The sequence below is a fragment of the Phocoena phocoena genome, chromosome 16 (genome assembly GCF_963924675.1).
Source record: "Phocoena phocoena chromosome 16, mPhoPho1.1, whole genome shotgun sequence".
NCBI classification, from domain to species: domain Eukaryota; kingdom Metazoa; phylum Chordata; class Mammalia; order Artiodactyla; family Phocoenidae; genus Phocoena; species Phocoena phocoena.
Genome location: NC_089234.1, coordinates 26,646,933 through 26,669,832, shown reverse-complemented (window position 1 = coordinate 26,669,832; position 22,900 = coordinate 26,646,933). Strand labels below are relative to the sequence as shown.

At 53.0% G+C, this 22,900-nt stretch overlaps 1 protein-coding gene across 7 annotated transcripts; it reads right to left on the bottom strand.

Annotated features, from left to right (window-relative positions):
* Nucleotides 1–3,970: 3,970 nt before the first annotated feature.
* Nucleotides 3,971–21,495, bottom strand: KCNIP2 (potassium voltage-gated channel interacting protein 2). 7 transcript variants are annotated; one of them, XM_065894405.1, is made up of 10 exons: nt 21,423–21,495; nt 8,789–8,884; nt 7,839–7,937; nt 7,075–7,199; nt 6,603–6,672; nt 6,364–6,434; nt 6,135–6,242; nt 5,846–5,950; nt 5,649–5,711; nt 5,307–5,354 (listed from the first exon to the last, which is right to left on the bottom strand). In XM_065894405.1, the coding sequence occupies exons 1-10, from the start codon at nt 21,493–21,495 to the stop codon at nt 5,307–5,309; spliced, it is 858 nt and encodes a 285-aa protein (XP_065750477.1). The 7 variants fall into 7 exon arrangements, with proteins under 7 accessions (XP_065750483.1, XP_065750477.1, XP_065750478.1 ...); XM_065894406.1 differs by having other exon boundaries at nt 7,839–7,892; XM_065894407.1 differs by lacking the exon at nt 7,839–7,937.
* Nucleotides 21,496–22,900: the final 1,405 nt, after the last annotated feature.

Sequence of the window (22,900 nt, the reverse complement as noted above, 5' to 3'; positions counted from 1 at the left end):
CGCGAAAAGCGGAAGGTAATGAAGGCAGTGAAATGTACCATTTGTATGCTCGCCACCCTCCAGAACGAGCCAGACTCCCTGGAACGGACCATTACCCCACCCGAAGAAGGGGAGAATGGGAGGAGGCTGGGTTGGGGAAATAAGGATGTGGATAGGGCGGGGGTGGGTGAAAAAGAGAGGTGTTTACTTTCTCAATGCGCAGGCGCGGAAATCAAGCCTCTAGTTCTTAAAGAGACAGGAAGAAACTGACCTACTTTCTACTGAGATTCTTCTGACAGGTTGGTTCATTACATCAGCCCCACCCAGGCTCGGTTCTACGAAGACAGCACTCCAAGAAGCTCAGCTCACTCCTCTGCCGTGAAACATTTCCCCCTACCTCCAGCTTGGCGCTAACCTCTTTTAAAAATTAAATCATTCCTACATTCCTTCATTCAGCTGACACCTATTGAGCTTGCCCCGTACTGGCCTCTTGGGCCACTATGAGCTCCCAGCATGGTGGTGCAGACTAGCGAGTACACACATAATACCCACACGGTGTACCCAAGTGTTGTGGGAGTTCAGAGGAGGGACCGACTTCATCTTCCTTTGGGGAGAGGCAGCGGCCTTGGCTTCACTTTCGAGCTGGGTCATAAAGGTTAAATAGGAGTTAGCCAGGTTGAACAGGGGGGAAGAGAAGAGAGCACTCTAGGCAAGTAGAGTACAAATATAGGAAGGGACGAAAAGGCCTGGCCTGTTTGGGAATGGGGAGTATGAAGTGTGTGTAAAGGAGAAGAGGGACCCCTTGGGCTTCAGCATAAACATCATTTCCTTGTGGAAGCCTTCCCTGGGCCCTAGATGGGCTTGGGTCCCCTTGCTGTATGTTCTCAGGGCTCCCTTTGGTTCTGTCATAATGCACTTGTTGGCTGAGAGATCTGTGGCTACATGTGAGGTACAAATGTGAAATAAGCATCTCAGTCTCATTCTGATTATTAAGACTTAGCATTGTCCATCTTCCACTTGAATCTCATATTAGACTCCTCCAGCGGTAGCCCAACTTGTAGCCCCATGGACTCTTATAGTTCCTCTTCTTTTTAATCATGGAGTGTTAAGATGGGGGTTAGGAGCAAGTATTTTCTTAGGGGACCTCCTGTGATGACAGTTGGGGGCCATAGCAGCTTCACTGGATATTGTGGTCCTTTGGGGGATTTGGGAGCTGTCATTCCAGCTGACCCCAGCCCTCAGTCTCATGACACTCTCCTCTCTGCTTCATACTTTACACTGTGGCAACTTCTAGCAAGTCATCAGCCACAATTTCATCTACTCTCCATAGCCAACACTCTGGTGTCTATGACCCAGGCAAGATGCACCTTCCATATCTGTACTTCTCAAACTTGAAGGGCAATTCTTGCCACACACTTTCTCTCTGTACCACACCTCCACCCGCCCAGCACGTACAACAGGAATCAGAGCCTAGTAGGCCTACGATAAACATTTGAGGAATGAACAAGATAGGGTCCTGCTCTCACAGAGCTTACTTTCTGCTTGTGGAAACAGTAACAAATTCAGTACACACACAGGAACTCAGTTTGTGATGAGTGCCTTGAAGGAAGGAAATCTAGTGATATGAAGAGTAACCACAGCAAGGAAGGGTCTTCTTCAGATGGATGAATAAGTAATAATCTAGTTAAGCAATGATAGTGGCGTAGACTAGGAACAGCAATGGAGAGAGATGGTGCACCTTTGATGGCGGAATTAGTGATTTTTTTTTTTTTTTTTTCCGGCCCCACCACACGGCTTGCAGGATCTTAGTTCCCCAACCAGGGATCCAGGGATTGAACCTGGCCCTGGGCAGTGAAAGCACCGAGTCCTAACCACTGATGCGCCCCCCCCCCCAGGGAATTCCCCAGGATTGGTGATGAATTACAGGGGAGTAGAGGGAGAGTGAGTGAGAGGAAGAAAGGAAGACTCTTACATTTTGACCTGAGCAACTAGGTAGTTGGTTTATTGAGATGGTGAGGACTGGGAAGGCATGAATCAAAGCTCCATTTTGAACATGTTAAGTATGACCATTACAGATCCACATGGATACGTCAAACAGGCAATTGGATATATGGGTCTTGGAACTCAGAGGAGAATTCTGGGGATAAAAACTTAGGAGTCACCTGCATACAGATAGTGTTTAAAGCCATGGGATTGGATGTGATATGGAAAAGAGGCTCAGGTCTCAGCTGTGGGGCCCAGTGTTTAATATTCCAGTTGAGAAGGATGAGTCATCAAGGGAGGGATGAGAAGGGATGGCCAGAAAGGTAAAAGGAAAACCAGGAGAGTATGAAATACTGGAAGGCAATAAAGAAGTGTTTTGAGATGGGGCAGCTAACAACATTCAGAATCCAACCAGTGGCCAGAAAAAAATGATCAGAATGCCAACCTCCTGTTTTTTTCTGATTTCCTAGAAATTCTGGGGTACTTCTCATTTCCTAGAAATTCTCAGCTTCAGACTTCAATTTCCCTTAAGCTTGGATCTACCCTAAAATATAGACTGTCTCCATACCTAACCCAGTTATATACATACACTCACCATGTCCACTTATCCAAATCTTACAGTTATTCATACAATTATGGAATGCCTATTATGTGCCAGGCCCCAGGATAGGATGGGGAGGGGGAAAAAAAACCTAGTCTGGGCACTCAAGGAGCCCTCAGGAGCTTACAGTGTATCGAAAAAGACAATCACTCAAATAAATGTACTTAAATATACAGTTACAAACTGAGAAGTGCCATGAAGGAAAAGTATAGGGCAACATGAGAGCCTGTCACAGTGTCACCTTGTCTGGATTATGCATGACATGCACAGCATCCATCTTTCACACACAAATTTTTACTGTGCCCCAATGCCACCCTGAACAGAGACTTGGGGGATTGGGTCTAGTAGTATCAATCAAGTATCAATCCTCGTGTAAACTCACCAGGTGACCTTAAGCAAGTCCTCTCCGCTCTTTGGGCCTTTTTCTTCTTCTGTACAATGGAAGGCTGAAAGGTAGACTAGATCACAGGTTCTTAACTTAGGGCCCATGGATGGGCTTCAGGGACACAAAAATATATGGAAAAGTGTGTTGGTTTTTTTTTTTTTTCTAGACAGTGGGCCCACAACTTTAATTAGATCCTTCAGAGGGGTTGTGACCCAAAGAAACCCAAGGACCTAAGGAGCAGACAGTTGTGTGATGATGTGAGCAGTGAAACCAGATGACAAAATGATGGAATCTGGAAGTAAGTTTTTGTTTCTTGGACACCCATACCCTTCCCTTGACCTTGTCAACATGTACAGTGTTGGGAGAGAAGGCCTGATCCCCCTCCTATGGATAGTGAAGCTTAATCACCACATAATGGTGCCCTAGAGAAAGGATGAGAGGAACTTACCATTGGCGGCCCCTCTCCAGGAGCAGAACAAAGAAAGGTTCCCACCCCGCACAGGAAGTTTCTATTACCCTTTGTGTCACCTGCTCCACGGTGACCTGCCCTGGGTCCACTTCATCTGCTCCCCCATCATTCTTGGCTGCAGTATAGACACAAATGTACCTCCATACTAGAGGCAAGGTTGGGATGTTTATACAAAGGAACTTTCATTAGAAACTAAAGGGAATTCCCCTCTCAAAAGAAAACACTGAAATTAACAAAGATGTCTGTAAATTAGAAATTCTGGATTTGACTTGTAAGAATGTTTAGCCAAAAGACAGCTTGCTTGGCATAGTCTTCAGGACATCAATCACCTTCCTCTTCCTTGTCTCCTCTAAGGATGTGGGAGGGAGATTCGGGGGCCTCTCTGAGGTCCAGTAGGTTTCCAACCCTTCCAGAACCTGTGCCTTGATCTCCTGCCAAGGGTTGGCCATACTATAGGAAAGGAAGCATTTTCTCTGGAATCCAAAAGGCTGTATGAATTATGGGTTGTGAGTTATGTGCGGGGTAGGAGAGACAAAAAGGCAGACAGAGCCTGTGCATAGCCATTGTGTTTTATTGGATCCGGTGTACTTCTTATTTTACAAAAATTACAGAGGAACCAAAAATGCAAAGCAGTCAACAGTGTTCTGATAGGAAAGGGGGCTCCCTGGGGACCCTCCCCTCAGATCACAGCTGACTGGGAGAGTGAGCTAAACGGGACAAGCAGATATATTAAGGGGTGGCGGCACGGCAGGGGTGCTGACAGTGAGGTGGGACCTGGGTCCTATGGTTCCTGCCTTCAAGGTGTGCTCAGGGGCATCTCTGGGTAGATTGAATAGAGCAAGAGGAGACTCTGGGTGGGCAATTAGGAGGCTATGTCGGGGGGCAGGAATAGAGCCTGGGTATATCACAGAGTCTAATAAATGCCCCCACACTGGGTTCAAATCTATGCCTGCCTCCTTCCTTCCTTTTTCTTCTAAGGCATCCACTGTGTTGTCCCTGACTTACTCTGTGCCTCCAAGTCGAGAGGAAATGGCAAATGAAAACTTAAGTTGTAGCCATCAGAGAGGGTAGGCTGAAACTTTGGCAGGTATCAGCCAAGACAGCTCCCACCTATCTTCCCCCCCGCTGCCACCACCACTACACAAACAGGAAGGGAGGAGAGGAGGGAATGAGCCAAACACCAGGATCCCAGACTCTCCTGGGATACTTGGAAATTTTCTGGGGTATTTCCAAGGAAACAAGGTCTTCTGAAGAGCCTGGAAATTCATATTCTGACAGCTTTGAATGGCAGACCTGTAGAGCTCAAAGCTATAGCCTGGCATGCTCTCACTGATAATCCCCAGGCCCTTCTGTTCTCTAACCCAGCTACCGCCTAGGACCTAAGCACTGGCTCAGGCCCAAGATTACTCCCTCTACATTCTTGTCCACCTCCTACAGGGCTCTCAAAGGCCCTGGTCTGAAAGGCCAGTCAGTGCCAAGGACAGAACAGCCTTTCTGATAAGGGGGGTCTTAGGGGAAATGGTTATGAGATCAGGGATGGGGGAAGCACCATAGCAGGAGACATTTTGTCTAGCATTGTGGTTTCTCAAGTGGGGGTGGAAGGGGGAGGACCACTCAATTCCTATAGCAGGGGCACCCTCAGCACTGAGTTTCAGGCAGGAAGGGGGAGCTGTTGGGAGTTGGGAACACCCCACAGATACACTCTGCCCACTCTATAGCCCCCTCAGCTCCAGCAATCTGGACCACTGACTCCCCAGGCTCTTGGATTCCTATAGCCCCCAGGGTAGAGCTAGGATGAGGACAGACCTGGGAAGAGAAGGGTGAGGTCCACCCGGACTAGGGCTACAGCATGGTCCCCCCAGGACAACTGACCCCCCTCTCCTGGGGAGCTAGATGACATTGTCAAAGAGCTGCATGGACCTCATGATGTTCTCGTCCTGTAGCCGTGGTGGGAGAGAGGCAGATTGGAGAGAAAGAAAAAGAGCTTATCAGAGACAGGGAGAAGGACACTGACTCAGAAATGGGGACATTCAGAGACAGAGAGAGGCAGTGAGGAAGGAGACACCCAGAGAGGTGGGGAAGGGACAGGCCTCCCCAAGTTATGAAGGAAAAAGATTCAGAGGTGGCGGTGAGTTAGGGAAATAGTACTCTGCCCAAAGGAGCCTTCTCTTACATCATTGAATCAGGCCCTGAGTCCAGACCAGGAAAATGTAGAGGGCAGGGCCCTGTACCTTTTGACAAGATTCAATGAATTCCTCAATAGTCACCACGCCATCTTTGTTCCTGTCCATCTTCTGCAAAAAGGTAGTCAGGTAGGGAAAACAGAAGGGATGACAGGAGAGAGGCAGGCAGAACTCGGTTAAGTTCCCTTCTGGGACCTCACCTCCTTCCCTTCACTCTAAAACCCAGCCTACCCAGTCCCAGGCACCTGGAAGAAGCTCTCCACGTGTTCCCTTGGGGCCTCCTCCCGGAGTGCAGGATATGTATACTTGCCCATCATGTCATAGATGGACTTCATGATATCAAGCATTTCCTGTTAGGCCGAGAGAGAAGAGGATCCCTCCTCAGAGCCTCCAGCCTCCAAACTAGAAGGCCTAGAGCCTAGGGCAGACCCCACCCCTTGCTGGTGATGTATATGTGGGTCACATTTCCCTCCTATGGGCTCTTTACACCTCCCACACACATACAACCCCTCCAGCTGTTCAGTTGCCTTGTACCTCCTTGGTGATGCAGCCATCCTTGTTGAGGTCATACAGGTTGAAAGCCCAGTTCAGCCTGTCATCTGTGGTTCCCCGAAGAATCACTGACAAACCAGCCACAAAGTCCTAGGAAGGAGGCAGGGGAAAATGGGTCTTCTGATACCTTTCACCCAACCCTCTCTCTGGGTCTGGCCTGGCCCTGAAGCCCCAGGAAACATGCTTCCCTGGCCCACAGTCTCCAGCTCACCTCAAAACTGACTGAGCCATCATGGTTGGTGTCAAAGGCATTGAAGAGAAAAGTGGCATATGTGCTGGAGTCTGCAGGATAAGTATGGATGAGTAAGCTTGGCTTCCAGACAGGAGAGGACTTCCTGCCTCCCTACCTCTGTGGGGCTCCTCAAACCCCATTCACTTGGCATTTCCAGCCCTCTCCCCAAGTCAGCCTAGAGATGGACAGCTGCTTCTTCTCAGGACTTGTCCCCTCACCTCCTTGAGGAAAGAACTGGGAATAAATCTGCTTGAAGTTCTCCTCATTGACAATTCCGCTGGGACATTCCTGGGGGTAGCGTAGGGAAGGAAACCAGACTGAAGGAAGAGACAAAACCCCCTTCCACTCACCGCCCCTCCCCCCCCCAGGTTCCCACCCAACCCTCCCTGTCCAGAGACTCCCAGAGAGAGGGGAAATCTTCGTGTCTCCAGGGGGCTCACCATGTAGCTCTTCTCCTGGAGGAAAGACTTCTCCCAAGCGCACAAATAAAAAACACAGAACTGACAGACCAATCTACAGGCTCCGCCCCTTCTCAAACCAGCAGGAACCTAGAAGTTTGGTCTGTGGTGGAAGGGGAGCTGTCCCTTCTCCTCCCCTCCCCTGTCACTCCTCAAAGCCTCCAGGCCAACCTTTCAGAAAAGTCCTGGATAGGCCCTGCCCCTCCCCAGTTTGGTTCTGCTTTGCACTCACGTTTTTGAAACCCCGGTACAGGACCTGTAGCTCTTTGCGCGTGAACTTGGTTTGCTCCTGCAGCTGCTCCAGACCCTCGGGCCGGTGACACACGGTGGACAGTTCAAACTCATCCTCCACGCTGTCTGCGGGGTGGGGGCGGTTGGGGGGGACAGCCGCGCCTCAGGCCTGTCCCCCACGACCCCTCTTCAAAATCACTGAACCATCCATCCCCCCCATATCCGACGCCGGAGACCAGCCGGCCAGTTCCCCGGACCCAGAGCCAAGAAGATGCTGGTCGGCTTCGAGGTATATCAGCGGGCCCAGGCCAAGGCCAGGCCTGGCCCCAGAGCCCGGGGTCTGAGTCAGCGCTGGCCCCTGGGCCCTTGATCCATGGTTGGAGGGGAAGGCCCCCAGCCCAGTCTTTGTCCCAGAAGGCCAGGAGTAGGAAAATTGGGTTGGAGAGGGGGCTTCTGAGGGTTCGAGCTCTGGGCCTCCCCTTACCAACTCAGATCCGCCCGGTCTCACCCTTGCCCCGCCCAGATCCTTCCCTCCAGCCAAGCCCCGCCTATCCCAGCCATGCCCGAGCCATGCCCCGCCCAGCTCCAGCCAAGCCCCCTCCACACCCCACTCCTGCCAGAGCACTAGTGTGCCTTACAGAAGGCCACCACCCCTGGCCCCGTATCAGCCCCGCCCCTGTTCCCAACATCCATTCCCCAGGCAGGTGCCCCCACCCCAGGCTCCCGAAGTCCCCCGCCCCCGCCCCCACCAGGAGAGTAAGTCACCTGGGTCCAGCGGGCGGGGTCTGTGGGGGCGGAGGGAGGCTGGGGCGGCTAATGCTGAAGGGAGCGAACTGTCACCGAGAAAGCGGAGGACCCGGCCAGCTGCACACACCTCGCCCCTCACACTCACAGCAAATCTCACAGACCTGCGTGTTACAGTGCACACACCCTAGCCCCCCACGCGCACAGAGGCACACGTAACGAATGAGCACAGACACACACGAATCGGACCCCGCGCACATCCCCCTGCCCTTTTCCCGAATCGACCCCCATTGTGGGACCCAGCAGAATCAAACACAACGACCTTCTCAAATAATGAGTACAAACCGGTCCTTTATAGCTTGCAAAGATGCAGTATGTATAATCCTGTGAGGTGGGCAAAGCCCAAATGAGGAAACTGAGGCCTACAGACAAAGCGAGGTCACTCAACTGGGGACCAGGCTGGTACTAGGAAACTCAAGTACCCTGGCATCTGGAGGAAGGCGGGCTCCATCATTACACTTCCATCCATCTAGTCAAGGCATTGGTGACCTACATCTCAAGGCCCAAAACATGCCCAGGGGCGGGGAGGGCGGCCAGACACTAACCCCAGCTAAGCCACGCACAGACCCTCACAGCCGCCTGGTCCCACCCCTGCCACACTGGCCACGCTCACACAGGCTCAGAGTGGCCTCAGCCTGTCACACTGACCACGCCCAAACACCCAGATCCTGCCCATTTCGCACACCCAGATGGCCCACACACTCAGGCCCCGCCTCCAAACTGACCACGCCCACACATTCCGCTCTGCGCTGCGTAGCCACGCCCCCTCACACTCCTGGTTAGTCAGTGCCCAGCCCACCTCCGCCACATTGGTCACGCCCACACACACTCACGCAGGCCGGCTCCCCTCACACCGGTCACACCCCGACACATACGGGCCCCACCCCCGGAAGCACAGGAGAGGCACTTGCTTTCACTGACTGAGGGCAGGGCTTGGGGCCCGCAGCAAGGCAGCAGCTTGAGGAACCGCTGCTTCAGCGCTTTTTTAGTGGGCCCTGGAGGGTGGCCTGGGAAGAGAGAAGACCCCAGGAAGGTACATTAACCCCACTGTCCCTCTGTTCCTTGTACCCTCCCCACCATCACAAATCAACCCTGGCTGGGGGCGGGTGTTGGGGGGAAATGGGGGGTGGGTAATGGTGAGAGTAGCTGGGGCCGATTAGGGGAGTCCAGTGGGTTTCACAGGCATGGGAAGTCCACCAAGGTGGCTCCGCACCTTGTATAAAGGGACACAGCTGGGAACAGCGAGGTGGCCGGGGGTGGGGGGAGGAAATAGCATTGGCCTCAGTCTTTGTTGACCCAGTGTCCTTGGCTCCAGTGCTACAGCTGGACCTCTGAGGGTGATGTCCAACCCGGGGGCTGCCTGCCTCTCTCACACACACACAGTGACAGGTGTGTATACATAGTATGATAAATCAGAGTGATGGATGCCACACAAGGACCGCTTGATACCTAGTACCTCATTCATACCCAGTGGCCTCCCAACACATGCACACACACACACAGACATACACACTTTGACCTAGTACTTCTTAATACAAACATATACAAATGTGACTGACCTGGGAAAAACATGACAGACATACATTAGGAACCATACAGGCCATCTTACACACAGCATGATCAAACCACACAAGAACACACAATGACCCTGGGACATCACATCACAGTGTGGTCACCATGACATATCAAGGTCACCACACACATGCCCATATCATATTGTAACCTAGGTGCCCATGGCACCCAGATACCTAAGACTGCACCTCACCCACAGAACCTGCATTTGCCTTGGGTACACCCCCACCTTTCTTGCCTATAACCCCTCATTCCAAGGCACCTAGAATCTTCCCACCAGCAGAACAGAGTTCTCAGAGAACTCATCCACCCTAAAAGTGTGTCCCTTCCCAGTCTTTTCCAGTATGGCTTACTCTTTGAAGGTGAAATGATAGCAAACTTTCAGGCAATGACAGACCTTGGAGATGAGTATTTTGTTGTAATGTGGGACTACCCAGAGCCCACTGATCACAGTTCCCCTCACTTCCTCTTATTTACACATGTCCTACGGCTCTAATTGTATCCCAGGGAGACCCTCCAAGTTCCTGTTGTGTGTCTGTCTCCTGGCTGCACCCACCTCCAGACTCGAGGGCCAGAGCTCACTGGACCTGGCATACTGACTGAAGCTGGCCTCAGTCCATTCCTGGAGGGGCCCAATTTCCTTTAGTTGTAGATTGGCACCCCAGCTCCCTTGCAGGCCCTGCCTTCCAAGCCGGCTCCACCCTCAGGAAGATGCTGTGCTCCCAGAAGGGAACTGCTTGAAGTCAGCGCCTCCTCTCCCTCCCATTTGTCCTCTCTCCCCAGGAGCTATGGAGACGTGGGAGGGAGGCAGTGAGCTGGGTGAGGGATCGATGGCGGCCTGGCCTCTGGCCCAGGGCTCCATTAGCCTGGACTTTGGTTTCCCGAAGCCGATTGTGCCTCGGGCCTCTGGTGGTGTAGTAGCCTCTGGACTGGGGGTTGGCTCGCCCCGCCTCTCCCAACCTCCCCCTCTTCACACATCCCCCCATCTGGTCCCCTGCCTGCTCCAAGGACTCAGTCTCCTCTGGGCTCCTCTGAAGGTGGGAAGAGAAAGGGGGTGCCTTCAGCAGACAGGATGCCTCCCCCCTTCCCACCAATAGTCTAAAGGGGATGGAAAGTTAGAGCCCGACTGACTTCATCTTTTCAGGACTGGATGAATCCCAGTTCATCTAGGACCAATCCCTGCGACCCACCCCACCCCACCCCAATAAATGCAGCAGAGGATGGAGGGTAGACTAGGAGTTTTCTGCTCTTACGGAATTCTAGAGCAGGCAATTCACGGACCTTCTTCCCTAGCTCCTTTCACATTTTTTCAGTTCTCCCAGGTGTCTACCCTGCAGTCCTCTTATCATGGTTCTTGCCTGTTTTCCTGTAGCCATGCTATGGAGCTGCACAGGTCTCAGCATGAAGAAGAGGAAGAGGCTAAAACTCCCTGGGGAGGCAGAACATGTTCCCCTCTCTACCTCCAGTATCACTCTCCCCACCTGACTTTTGGGTTGGGTGGAGAATTGCCTTCCCACTTCCCACTCTAGACTCTGGAGCCCATTCTGCCCTTAGATCCTGAGAGGACCTGGGAGAGGCAAGGCGGCTTGGGAGGCAGGGTCCCTGATCCGATCCACCCCTCACTCTCCTACCAGATTTGTCTATGAATGTCTCATTCACAGTGATCCCACTCCTGTCCCTCCAGAACCCACCCCATCCCTAGCCTTGGGTATGGAGCTGGTATATCATCAGGGAACTCTGGGAATAGCCACACACACAATCAGATGCCCCAAGAGGCTCAGCCACACACTCCATGCCCCTCAGGCACAGTCACATCTGCCATCTCATAAAGCGACACACTCTGTCACTCAGACACATTAAATCACACCCCTGTCACATACACAGGCTCAAGTAGTCATACGTTTTGTCCTTTCTCACACACATGAACACACAGCCACACCCCCTGTATCTCTCACACACTGAGTCCACACACACCCTGTAACCCACGCCTACAAGGATGGAGGTGTGGCGAGTCACATACATCTTCAGAGCCATTGTGGGTCCCTGGCCCCAAAAGGGACTCCCCAGAAGTCTGGTGTTATCTCAGGACCCCTGGAACCTCCTTCCTCTATTCCAGATACCCCTGCCTGTCTCCAGACTTTTCCTCATTCCCCCCAGTCTCCCCTTATCCTCAATCCCAGTCCCCCCATGCTGTACCCCCTCATCACCTCCCTGGCTCCTGGCCCTCTCTCTTCACCTCCCTCAGACACCCAATCCCCCAGATTCCCTCCTCGCCTCCCCCAGGTCCAATCCTTGAGTCCCCCTCTTTGCCTCTCCCAGATGTCCTGTTCCCCCAACTCCTCTCCCGCAGATGTCCCATCCCATCACTAACCTGCTTACTCCTGCAGCCCTCACCCCAGTCATCAAGTCAGAGTAATCTTCTCCCCAACCCTGCAGGCCACTGTCCTTCTAGCCAGCAGGCCAGACATGCCCAGACACCTGGGTTACCTTCTAAGGAGACAGGCTCAAAGAGGCCAAACTGCTCCAGGACCTTGACAAACAGAGCGAGGACCACAAGCACAGCGACCATCTCCAGCCCTTCCAGGTTCATGGTGGGCCGGGGGCATGGCCCCACAGGCTGAGGCTGGCCCTCCCTACTCACACTTCCTCCCCCTCAGGCTCCCCAGCCTGAGTAGGACTGCCCGCAGTCTCCCTCCCCCTCTCGCTCCCCGGATCTCCTCCCTCTCCCCCTCCCCCCCCCTCCCCACAGGCCTCCCAGCCACAGCCTCCAAGCCACAGCCTCTTCCTCTTCATGGGGCCACTCCTGCCTGTCGATTGGTATCTCCTCCAGAGCTTTTGGTGTGAAGGCTATGGGCCAGGCCAGACCAGAGAAGGGGGGCAGTGCCCTGCCTCTGCCCCTGAGACAGCTTCCCTCAGACAGCCTGTGGCTACTCTGTACCAAAGAGAGGGGGCAGAGGGAAGACCTGTGCTTAGAGAGAAGGCAGGGAAGGGCAGGGTGTGTGTGTGTGTGTGTGTGTGTGTGTGTGTGTGAAACTAGGAGCTGCCCATGCATAAGTAATAGATGTGTGGGTCAGAATATGTTATGGGTGTCTGAGTGTTTTCTTGTGTGTATATTCCTGTATGTGTATGGAGAGTGTGTACCTCCTCTTACGTGTGTCTGTGTGTGTGTTTACACATGACTGTGCACCTGTCTTAGCGGTGTGTGTGGTGTATACGGGTATGTAACCTGGGTGTCTGTGGGGTGTGTGTGAGAGTGTACTGGAGTATTTCTGAGTGTGTATGGGGTGTGAGGTATCTGTATTTTAGCAGGGTTGTGGCATGCGGGTCTGAAGATTGGTAGTATGGATGTGTCATATAATTAGGAGTATGGGTCTATGGTGGTTGTGTAATTGTATCTGCATGAAAGTGTATGAGAATATAAGGGAGGAGAAGGTGGTGACCTCTCCAGTCAGGAGGACACCACCACCATGGATTGCGGTTGTCATGGAGACTGAGAGGCGGGAAGCACTCTCTTCCCACAGGCCACAGGGAAACTGAGGCCCAAGGGAGGGAGGATTAGGTCCAGTAGCCTGGGCAGGAAAACAGCCCCTTAGCCCTATCATGACCCTTTGGGGAGGGGACTTATTGCAGCTGCCTTTGGGACGCAGAGAATCAAGCTCCTTGGGAGAGGAGGGATGTGCTCTTCCTTTCCTCCTGGCAGGGGCCTCACCCAGGAGCTGCCAAAACCCTCCCTGTTCTTTGGGAATCTTTACTGAGCTGATGGAGAAACCCAGAGTAGGAGGGAAATCTGAACCTTCCAAGGGAGCCACACAGCCCCGCTGTATTCCTGGAGCCCCTCCCCCATCTTCCAGTCTCCCTCAAAGTGGTGGTGATGGCGGCGGTGGTGTCTGTAGTGGGGTGGGGAGAGGCTTGCAGAACCAGGGAGCCAGAAGATAAGAGCCTCTGGGTTACTGCCACAGCTGGCTAGGGATTGAGCACTCAGTATGTGCTAGATAATGTGCTATGTGCTTACAGACATTATCACATTGAATTTTCACAATAAACCTATGAAGGAGGTACTGTTATCCCCACATTATGGGTGGGAAAACTAGACAAAAGTAGCTTAAGAAAATCTCCAAGATCAATAAGTGTCAGAGCTCAATTTTAACCCAGGCTGACTCAGCCTGTGCGCTAAACCACCACGCTACATTGGCTCCTTTCATAGACAGCTTGCTCACACAGGAGGCCCAGTTTAGGGGGATTAACCCAAGGGACCCTTGCCACCTCGTCCAGCTCTAGGATGTGTTTCAGCCTCAATTGTGGGAGGGGGGTGGGGATGGGGGCTAGTCCCTACTGCTTCATTTGAGGTTCACGGATCTGCAGTTCTACATGGCCACCACTGGGGGGTCAGGAATTCATTTCACACCGTATCTTACCCCTTCCCTCTCCACCGACCCTTCCAACATCCTTGGGAAGGAGGGTATGCCTCCGGCAGGCTTGGTCCTCTGCTTGTCCCCCCTCTCTCCCCCAGGAAGAAGTCAATTCAGGGACTGTTTTTGGCTTCTCACACCTTTGGAGGTTACAGGTTTACAGATGAAATGAGCAAACCATCTCCCTCTCACCGTCCAAAATCCATGCCTGGGATTTAATACCCTTCCCCCACCCTCATCAGCAGATACCTTTTTTTGAGCCAGTTTTGCCTCCTCACTGTCCCCCAAACACACCAAACTCAGTGCTATCTCTGTGGCTTTGCTCCTGCTATTCCCTCTGCCTGGAATGAACTCCCTTTTGCTCTCCTATCCTACAGTTCTTACCTGTCCTTTAGAGACAGCTTAAATTCCCTTCCCTTCAGAGCCTCCAGCCCTCAGCAGGCTCCCAGCTACCTGAAATTCTACGGTAGCCCATTGGGCCCTCAAAACTCAGCACCTAAGTCTGTAATGTTATCAGTGGGAACAGTAAAAGGAGGCAGCGTAGCATGGTAGGTAACAGTGTGGGCCAGGGTGCCAGACTCCCTGGGTTCAAATCCCAGCTCTGCCCCTTGGAATTAACTGGGAAAGTTCTTAATCTCTCTGTGCCTCGGTTTCCTACCTCATATGGTTGCTAGGCCCTCCTAAATGAACTAATACACGGAAAGCTGTTAGAATAATTCCTAGCACAGAGTAATTGCTTATAATTGTTTACTGCCACTATTAATAATATTATATTCCCCCCTTACATATCTTAGCAATTTACAGAGCATTTCCACAAACACTGTTATTTCCATGTCTTCTCATGACAACCCCATGAGGTAGGCAGAGTGAATAGTATTGTGCCCATTTCACTGATGAGGTAAATGAGGCCCAGAAAGGTAAAGGAACTTGCTCAAGGTCACCTAGCTAAGAGGAGATGTTGCAAATTTGAACTCAGGTCTTTCTGGATCAGTCCTGTTTCCTCAATTAGATTCCAAGCTCCTAGAGGGCAAAGATGTTAAAAAATTGGACCTATACAAATTGAATGCCAGGCTCTGAGCTGGTGCCTGTGGAACAAAGGTGAACCAAACAGGGTTCTGGCTCTCCTGGGCAGGGAGAGACAGCCCACTGACAGAACTATAAGGTATCTACTCATTCAAAAAATATTTATTGTGTGCCTACTATGTGGTAGGAACTGTTCAAAGCAGGCCATGAAATGAGCCCTAGTCTTCTAACTGGGAGCCCAGGAAAAACCTGGAGAGGGTATTTTTTGAGCTGGTTCTTAAAGGATGGCTAAACTGTCAACAGTCTGCCTTAACAAAGGGACCAACATTTATTGAGCATGTTTTGTGTCCTTGATACTTTACACATGTTATCTCATTTAGTCCTCATAATAGACCTGAGGGGTAGGGTCTATTATTCCTGTGTTTACAGCTGAAATGGTCAGATTGAGTAGCAGTATACCCATTTTGCAGATGAAGGAACTGAAGCTCAGAGAAGTGATTGTCCCAAGATAACACAGATGATAAAGGATAGATCAAGACTTGAACCAGAACCAGTGATCTGCCAGCTCCCTCAGGCTGTCTCTCCAACGTGTGTGGAGGTGTCAAGGAATCCTGAGTGACTGCTGCTTAGTTGGTATTGGGGTAGATATGAGTGATAAGACCAGAAAGGGGCAGATTCCATGGAGCCTTGAATGCCAAGCCAGGCTATTTGATTGGAAAGAGGCAGAACAGCAGCATCTCCTTGCTCTCTGCTGCTGATTCACAGATGGACAGATTGACAACCGTTTAGCTGGTTGCCCTGTCTGCAGATCCTCCTCTTCCTTCTCTCACCCTCACCCTCAACCTTCAGAGACCTTGACCCAGCCTCACAGGACTCAAGGTCCTAAATCAACCAGGCCTCTGGTGAGAGGATCTGATAGAAGTGAAAGAGCAAGTTGTTTTTCAGGCTCTCTCCCCACCCCCCACCCCCACTCAGAGACCTCTCAAGTCTCTGGGCTCTGTGAGAAAGTTGCCCAGGTCTGTCCTCCCCAAGCATCCCTGTGCCACTTTGCTCTTCACCCAGAGGAGTGAAGTCTTAATGAAAATACTTCAGGCAGAGTGGAGGCTGAAGGGAAAACTATCTTGAAGCATTAAGTAAGCCCTCCCTTAGATCCCTCAAATCTCACCACGGAGATACACCTATCATTTAGTTATTTACCTCCCAAAGTTCAAACCCAGAGAAATACTGCCTAATGAAGGGGGCCCATAGTATGTAACTGTCCCACTTTCCCGTCTGCCCTTGCTCCCCTAGTGAAGAACCCAACCAGTAAAGACCCTTCTGTCAGCCCTCCAGCCCACTCCATCCCCAACCAGGCCAGAAGACAGAGCAGCCCCCAGCTGCATCAGGTAATTAATGATCTCCCTAGGCCCTGGGGCTATTTTAGGGCCTGGAAGTCATGCCTGCTATGATTGAGAGCTGGCCCCGCCTGGCTCCAGCCATCTGTCACTTGAGACAGGCCCAAGCAGGGGGCTTGGAGGACACATGCTTCCCAAGAGACATCCAAGCATGGCTTTGGCTCAGCCCCATCTCCTCTCCTTCTGGGAGCACATTGTAAGGGGAGGCCTGCTTATACTCCAGGGGCTCAAGGGGATACTGTGCAGACAGCCAGAGAACTACAGATCCCAGAATGCCACCAGGCTAGGATGTTTTGGTCTCCCCAGGTCAGGTGGGGAGGAGTTGCTGGGTTCTGTGGGCCCTGCCCAGGCAGCTCTAAGGAAGCCCAAGTGGAGGTGTGCATAATCTCAGCAGTGCCACGATATGATATCCACAATCCATGTCATAAATTGAACAAATCCCACACCAAGGTACAACCTTATGAAGTCTATACAGCTAACTTAGTGTGACTCAGGAACCCCCAACCCAACTCTAAAGCATAGAACTCCAGGTACATGCAGTCTTAGTGTCACAGAATTCCAGGGATACGTAACCCTAGGGGTGCACAGCCCCAGTGATCACAACCCCATTGAGGCACCAACCCCCTTAATACAGACTCCCAGAGATAGACAAAACGGTGACATACAATCCTTATGCCACACAAGTCTATCCATCCATCATGCATAAACTCACTAGCTGAGTTCATGTTGGTCCAGTCCCACCTCAGGATTTTTTCCTGAGTCTGCACACTGCCCCTAGGCATCTTAAGATCCCATTAAACTAAGCAATTCAGTAAAGAGCTTTGCCTTTTCCCTGCTCTGCTGCAAGCTTCCTCCCTTCATCCCTGTGAGGGGCCTTGCCCCTTACATTCACCTTCTTGAGGCCCCCACCTCCTCTGCTCTCAGTAAGGAGCCCTGCCCCCTCTTCCACCATTGTGAGGGATGATGATGCCCCTTCTCCTTTCCTCTTTGAAGACCCCTATGTCCTTCACCTTCTCTTTAAGGGACCCTATCCCAAGCTCCACTTCTGTTGGAGTCTTGCCCTTTAAACTCTTTTCTTTGAAGGATCCTGCCCCTTCCATCTCTGTGAGGGGCCCTTTCTCTCCCCACCTCTGTAAGGTTCCTATCCCACTTCGCTTACTTTTTGAGGGATCCAGCCCTTTCCTCCCTTCCTCATACCTGGCGACAGCGACCCAGTCACCAGCTGGTAGAGGGATCGCGCTGCCTGCCCCAACGGGCTCCGGCACCTGCGGGGGCATCTGTTCATGGTCCTGCGGTGAGCACAGAGGTCAAGCTCCGCCCCCAAGGCCCGGGGCGTTCTGATCTCCGCCCCCAACGGAGTGGGCCCTGCGTGGGCGGCGCGGGAGGGCCGGACCCATAGGACCAGGATCTCAGGCAACAGAGCCTCGTTCCGCTTCCCGTCTTCTCCTGGCCACACGAGGGGAACTCACCCTGGCCCCAGCGCCTAAAGCACCCGCCCCCCAAATTCACAGACTCGGGCGGGGCGGGGCCGGAGGGGAGGGGCGGCACGGACTCTCCCTCACAGCCTTCTCTGGGAATATTTTCTGAATTTCCGGTGGGGAAGGGGGCACCCGCGGTTTTTGAAAAATGAGCTGGGGAGGGAATGAACATTATCTTTCATTGCCCCGCTTCATCCCCTCATTCTCTGCCTGTCACACCCCTCCTCTTCCCATTTTGACACAAAGATGCGAAGGGGTTTAGACGACCTAGTTGTCATGGCAACTCCCCACACTTCCATACTTCCTGGACCAATGGGCGCGAGAGTAGGAGGGAAGAGGAGGAACTGACCAGTGTATTGGAGTGACAAAGGGGCTGCAGGGACGTGCCCCTACTGGTCTGTCTGCTGGCTCTGAATATCTTTTTCTTGTAACTGTTTTGTGTCCCTGTGTCCTGGTCCGGCGGGTTCACACTCTCCCCTTATACGCCGATTGTCAGCCAGATGCATCGAGAAGCCCCCCTACCCACAGTCCTGGCCCTGGACTCATCCCTATCTGGTTATACCCAAAGTAAACCCTTCCAGGACCCACTAACGCCTTTAAACTCCTGACAGAGCCTATGGGGATCCCACTCTTCCGACTGGGATCCCGTATTTTTGGCTGAAAATCCTACATTTACGTGGCGAGAGTCACCCCTGAACTCCACGGAACCTTGCCACTTGATTTGGCAACATCCTCATCTGGAATCAGCTCCGCAAGCATGGCTCCTCTAAAACCACACGGGGGCGCGCCAGTCCGGGAACGATATTTATGGCCGGAGGGACGCAACTCCGGAGATCCCAGGCCGGGACCCGAGCTCAGGACTTGGCCAGCCAGGTCCCAACTCTCTCCTCATCTTCTCCAGTCCTTTCCTTGCTTCCAGCTTGGACAGGACCGCAGCGGATCTCTGCCTTTTCCCACCTCGCCGCACTGCCAATAGGTCCTGCCGGGCCCGGAGGTGCTAGATGCGGGGCGGGGCGAGGTGGGGTTCAGATTGTTTTCTCCTAAAAGTCTCCTCCAGGTTTTTTTTTTTGTTTTTTTTTTTTTGCGGTACACGGGCCTCTCACTGTTGTGGCCTCTCCCGTTGCGGAGCACAGGCTCCGGACGCGCAGGCTCAGCGGCCACGGCTCACGGGCGCAGCCGCTCCGCGGCATGTGGGATCTTCCCGGACCGGGGCACGAACCCGTGTCCCCTGCATCGGCAGGCGGACTCTCAACCACTGCGCCACCAGGGAAGCCCCCCAGATTTGTTTTGAGCCTGGGGTGGGAGTGGGTAAGGAAAGAGGCTGGGGCAACCCAGGATGACCTGAGGTATGACTTTAGCGCCCCCTCCCTGTCAGCCTGATAGGCCGGGATGACTGAAGCCAAAGAATACCCCCAGGTCCGATTCCAGGAATCCCGCCTGCACAAGGAAGGAACATTGGGAATTTGGCCGGCCCTGCTGCACTTCCGCCTTGCAAGAGCTTCAGCACCGCGGACAACGACTCCCCATCCGGCTTCAGCTCAGGCGTCTCCGAGCACCCACCGCCTTAACACCGGCTTCCCAACCCCACTTATCTCCCGCTGTAAGATAAGCCCTCCTTCGAAAGGAGAGCTCCTGGTAGTCTTATTTCTACTTCCCAAGTCGCGTGTGGAGCTATCTACAGCGAGGATGCTGATGACGTGGAACACGATTCTTGATGCTTGTCAACATTTGAACTTTCTATTTCCCTTGGAGGGCAGGCAGGTGGAAAGTAGTATTTCCCATTTTACAGATGAAAAAAATGAGGCCCAGAGAGCAAAAGTCATACAGAGCTGGTATTCACACTTCTATTCCTGCACCTTCCCGTACAAGGGCTTCCCCACTTCCACCCAATCTCTGATTCAAATAGCCAAGTGGGGAGCAGATGATTCCACTAAAGGGGAGAATCAGTTAAAGCAGGAAGAAAACACTGATTAATGTGGTGCTAATGAGGGCGCTGGGGGCCTTACTACTCTCAAGGATCCTGAGTTGGTGAGAACACAGCCTAAAGCAGAGCTAGTCACCTGGACCTTTGTAATCCATCCAGGCCTGAGGCACATCTAGGGCACATCTGGGGCCTGCCTGAGTGGAAGGGCTCCCCCTTCTGGGAGTCTGGGCATAGGGACGAGAACCTCCCCAGGGTGTGTTAGTCAGGGAGACGCTTTTTCAAGGCGTTACAACCTAGTCCTCTCCTCATCCCCAAGTCTTAACCTTACTCTCCTCAAGACAAGGACAAGGATCATGGCCTCCCTTCACCTCCCCAGCTTGTTTCAGACACAGGGCAGACAGTCTCCCTACTCCCATTCTCTGTTGGAGTTCTTGGGCAGGCTGCACAATGAGAGACAGAAACACACGTATATGGAAATGTACACAAGGTGACACAGTCACCCACACAAACACGTGGATCTGCCTACCAAACCCAGGAATATGCACAGGCACAGATGTACTGGTCTCACATACCTCCCCAGTGTGGGAGAGAGAGGATGCCTGAGAAGCAAAGTGGTTTGGGGGGATACTTAGAAGGGGAGGCCACATGGCACCTCCCAGGCCTAGAGCTTCTATCTCTGGGTCTGGAGGGGAGGCTAGAGGGTTTGTTTTCCTCTGGGTTTGGGTGAAGTTCTGGGAGGGTTGAAGGAGCTTCAGTTGTAAGAATGATCTCTAAATACTTTGTGTGTGGGGGGTGCTGATCCAGCATTAACCAAAGCCTCCCCACAGGAGCTGGTGACACTCCTGGAAGCCAGGCTGGGTAGATGGACACCAGAGTCCTTCCTTGGGTCGACCGGGGCTATTTGTGGAAAACATGGGGAAGCAGTGGTGTGCACTAAAGACCCCCTTCTGCCCCAGGAAGCCAAAGAGGCAGCAAGGGTAAGACATGCCATAGACACTCACAGAGCCCCACTGCAGACATCACCACGTGAAAGTACACAATCAGTATCAAACACCAATGTAACCCGCACAGTCTCACAATTAAAACACAACACAACCCACTTTAACACATGCTTGTCCCAGGAAGTTCACAGTCATAAAGTCTTACAAAGAGACATACCACTATAAAGTGAAGACCTGACACATACTGGTAGTCACATGCCTCTTCATACAGAAAATCACACACTCAAAGCACAGAGTTGCACACAGAACAGAGATACTTGGTTAAAACAACTTCATTAGTACAATCAGGGTCCTACACAACCTCACTGAAACATCTGACAAGACATACAATTGCACAATCACAGGCAATCACACTCACCCTGGCTGTCACCAAGCCCAGGGCACATGGCAACCAGCTGTGGGAGGCGCACACACGTATATACACACAGACACAAAGAATGACAGGCGCTCTCGCACGTAACACCTCCCACTATAGACACCCTCCTAGCCTTGTGTCATGCATGCCCACACCTGCTGCCTCTCCCCACCTGCCCACGTGCTCCGCCCCCAACACTTCCACCACCACCACCACCCCCGCGGGACCCAAGGCTTTGAACCTCAGTGTCCTGCCGCCCAGAACAGCCGGGAGGGTACCTGGGAATGGGTCAGAGTGTGGGTAAGGGCCTGGCAGGGGTTAGAGGGGCTTAAGGGTCTGGGGGGATGGAATCTACCCTCCTTCCCCCGACCCCCAAGCCACTGACTCACCCGTGAGCTGGTCATAGGATCCGTCCAGGTCTCGGGAATCGGACAAACTCTCCTTACGGCCCTGGCCCCGCATGGCCCCCGGCGCCCCCCTCCCGTCCCAACGTGGGCCGTGGGAGGGGGCGCCGGGTGGCTGGGATAGAGAATTCACACGGCGCCCCCTGGCGGTTTAGTGCGCTGCCGGGGGCTGGGGGCTGGAGAGTCAGCGCTTGGGCTAAGAGCCTGGGGACCGCCGCGGTCTAGGGCCCACCTGGGGATCCTGGGGCAGGAGCGGGAGGCTTGGACAGTAGGTGAGCGCAGAGCCGGAGGCAGAGTGGAGCGGAGAAGAGCCCGGAGCTGGAGCCGAGCCGCCTCTCCTCCCGCCCCCTCCCCGCGGCTGTCACCGCCACCTCCCCCCTTTGGCGCTGCCGGGATTGGCTCCCCCTACCCCCGCCCCCTCTTCTTTGCAGTTCGGGGGAGGCACCCGGTGAAAGGGTGAGCTGAGAAGTGCGGGGAGGAAGACGAGCTCTCTGGCAACACTACCCCCTAAACCTGAAGTCCCGGGTCTTGCGGGTGGAGGAGGGAACAGGGCCAGAAAGGCTCCGCTAGGAGGAATCCCCGCCCCCGATTCTCAGCACTCCTTCCCCTACTCTCAGCACTGGCCCGGGTACGTATGAGTTCCCTGTTCGGTCTCCCTGTCAGCCCCTATTTTCTCTGTTGTTCTCCACCCATGTATGAGTCTCTCTGGCCCCCACCAGTGCCCACCCTGCTTGAAGGGGGTTAGGGATGCAAAGGTCAACTCAGCCTCTAACGCAGGCTTATCTCAGGCCAGTGGACTACAATTTTCTCTTCTCTTGGAAGGACCCCTACCCTCACCCACTCCAGGACCCTGTCTCTGGGCCCTATTCACTCTCAAGGTGCCTTCTTCCCTGATCTAATGACCCCCGCTGGCCAACTGGGAAGAAAAAGAAAAGAAAGAGTGAACCAGGTCAGTTTCTCAAGACTTTCTTGTTCTTTTGTTCCTTTTTTTTTTTCTTTCAACTTTCCTGCCCTGCTCTTTTCTGTCACCTGCCCTATTCTAGATTCCTTCTGTTTTCCAGAAGATCTGGGAAATGACTGAGGGGTTTGGGGATGCAGGCAAGAGTGGGGGAGAAACACCCTTGTTACGAGGCCCCGTTCCCTTAGACTAGCTCTTTTTTTCTGAAGCTAGCGGCTAGCACAAAGCTCGCCTACCTCCAGCTCCCAGGAATGGCTACTGAACAACTAAGCCTACTAGTCTGACCTCCCCCACGATCCTTCCTGGGCTCCTAGCTCCCCAACCACCATGAGGATTAGTGGCAGGGGCAATGTCTGATGTGTTTTGATGGTATGGTGGCGGTGTCCCAGGTAATCCTGCCTGCCCAATGGCTCCTCTGGAGGAGTGGCCTGCTGAGACGGAAAGCTTCAGCTAAAGTGACCCCAGCACATTTAATCTCTTCAACTGGATTAATTTACAAGCACTT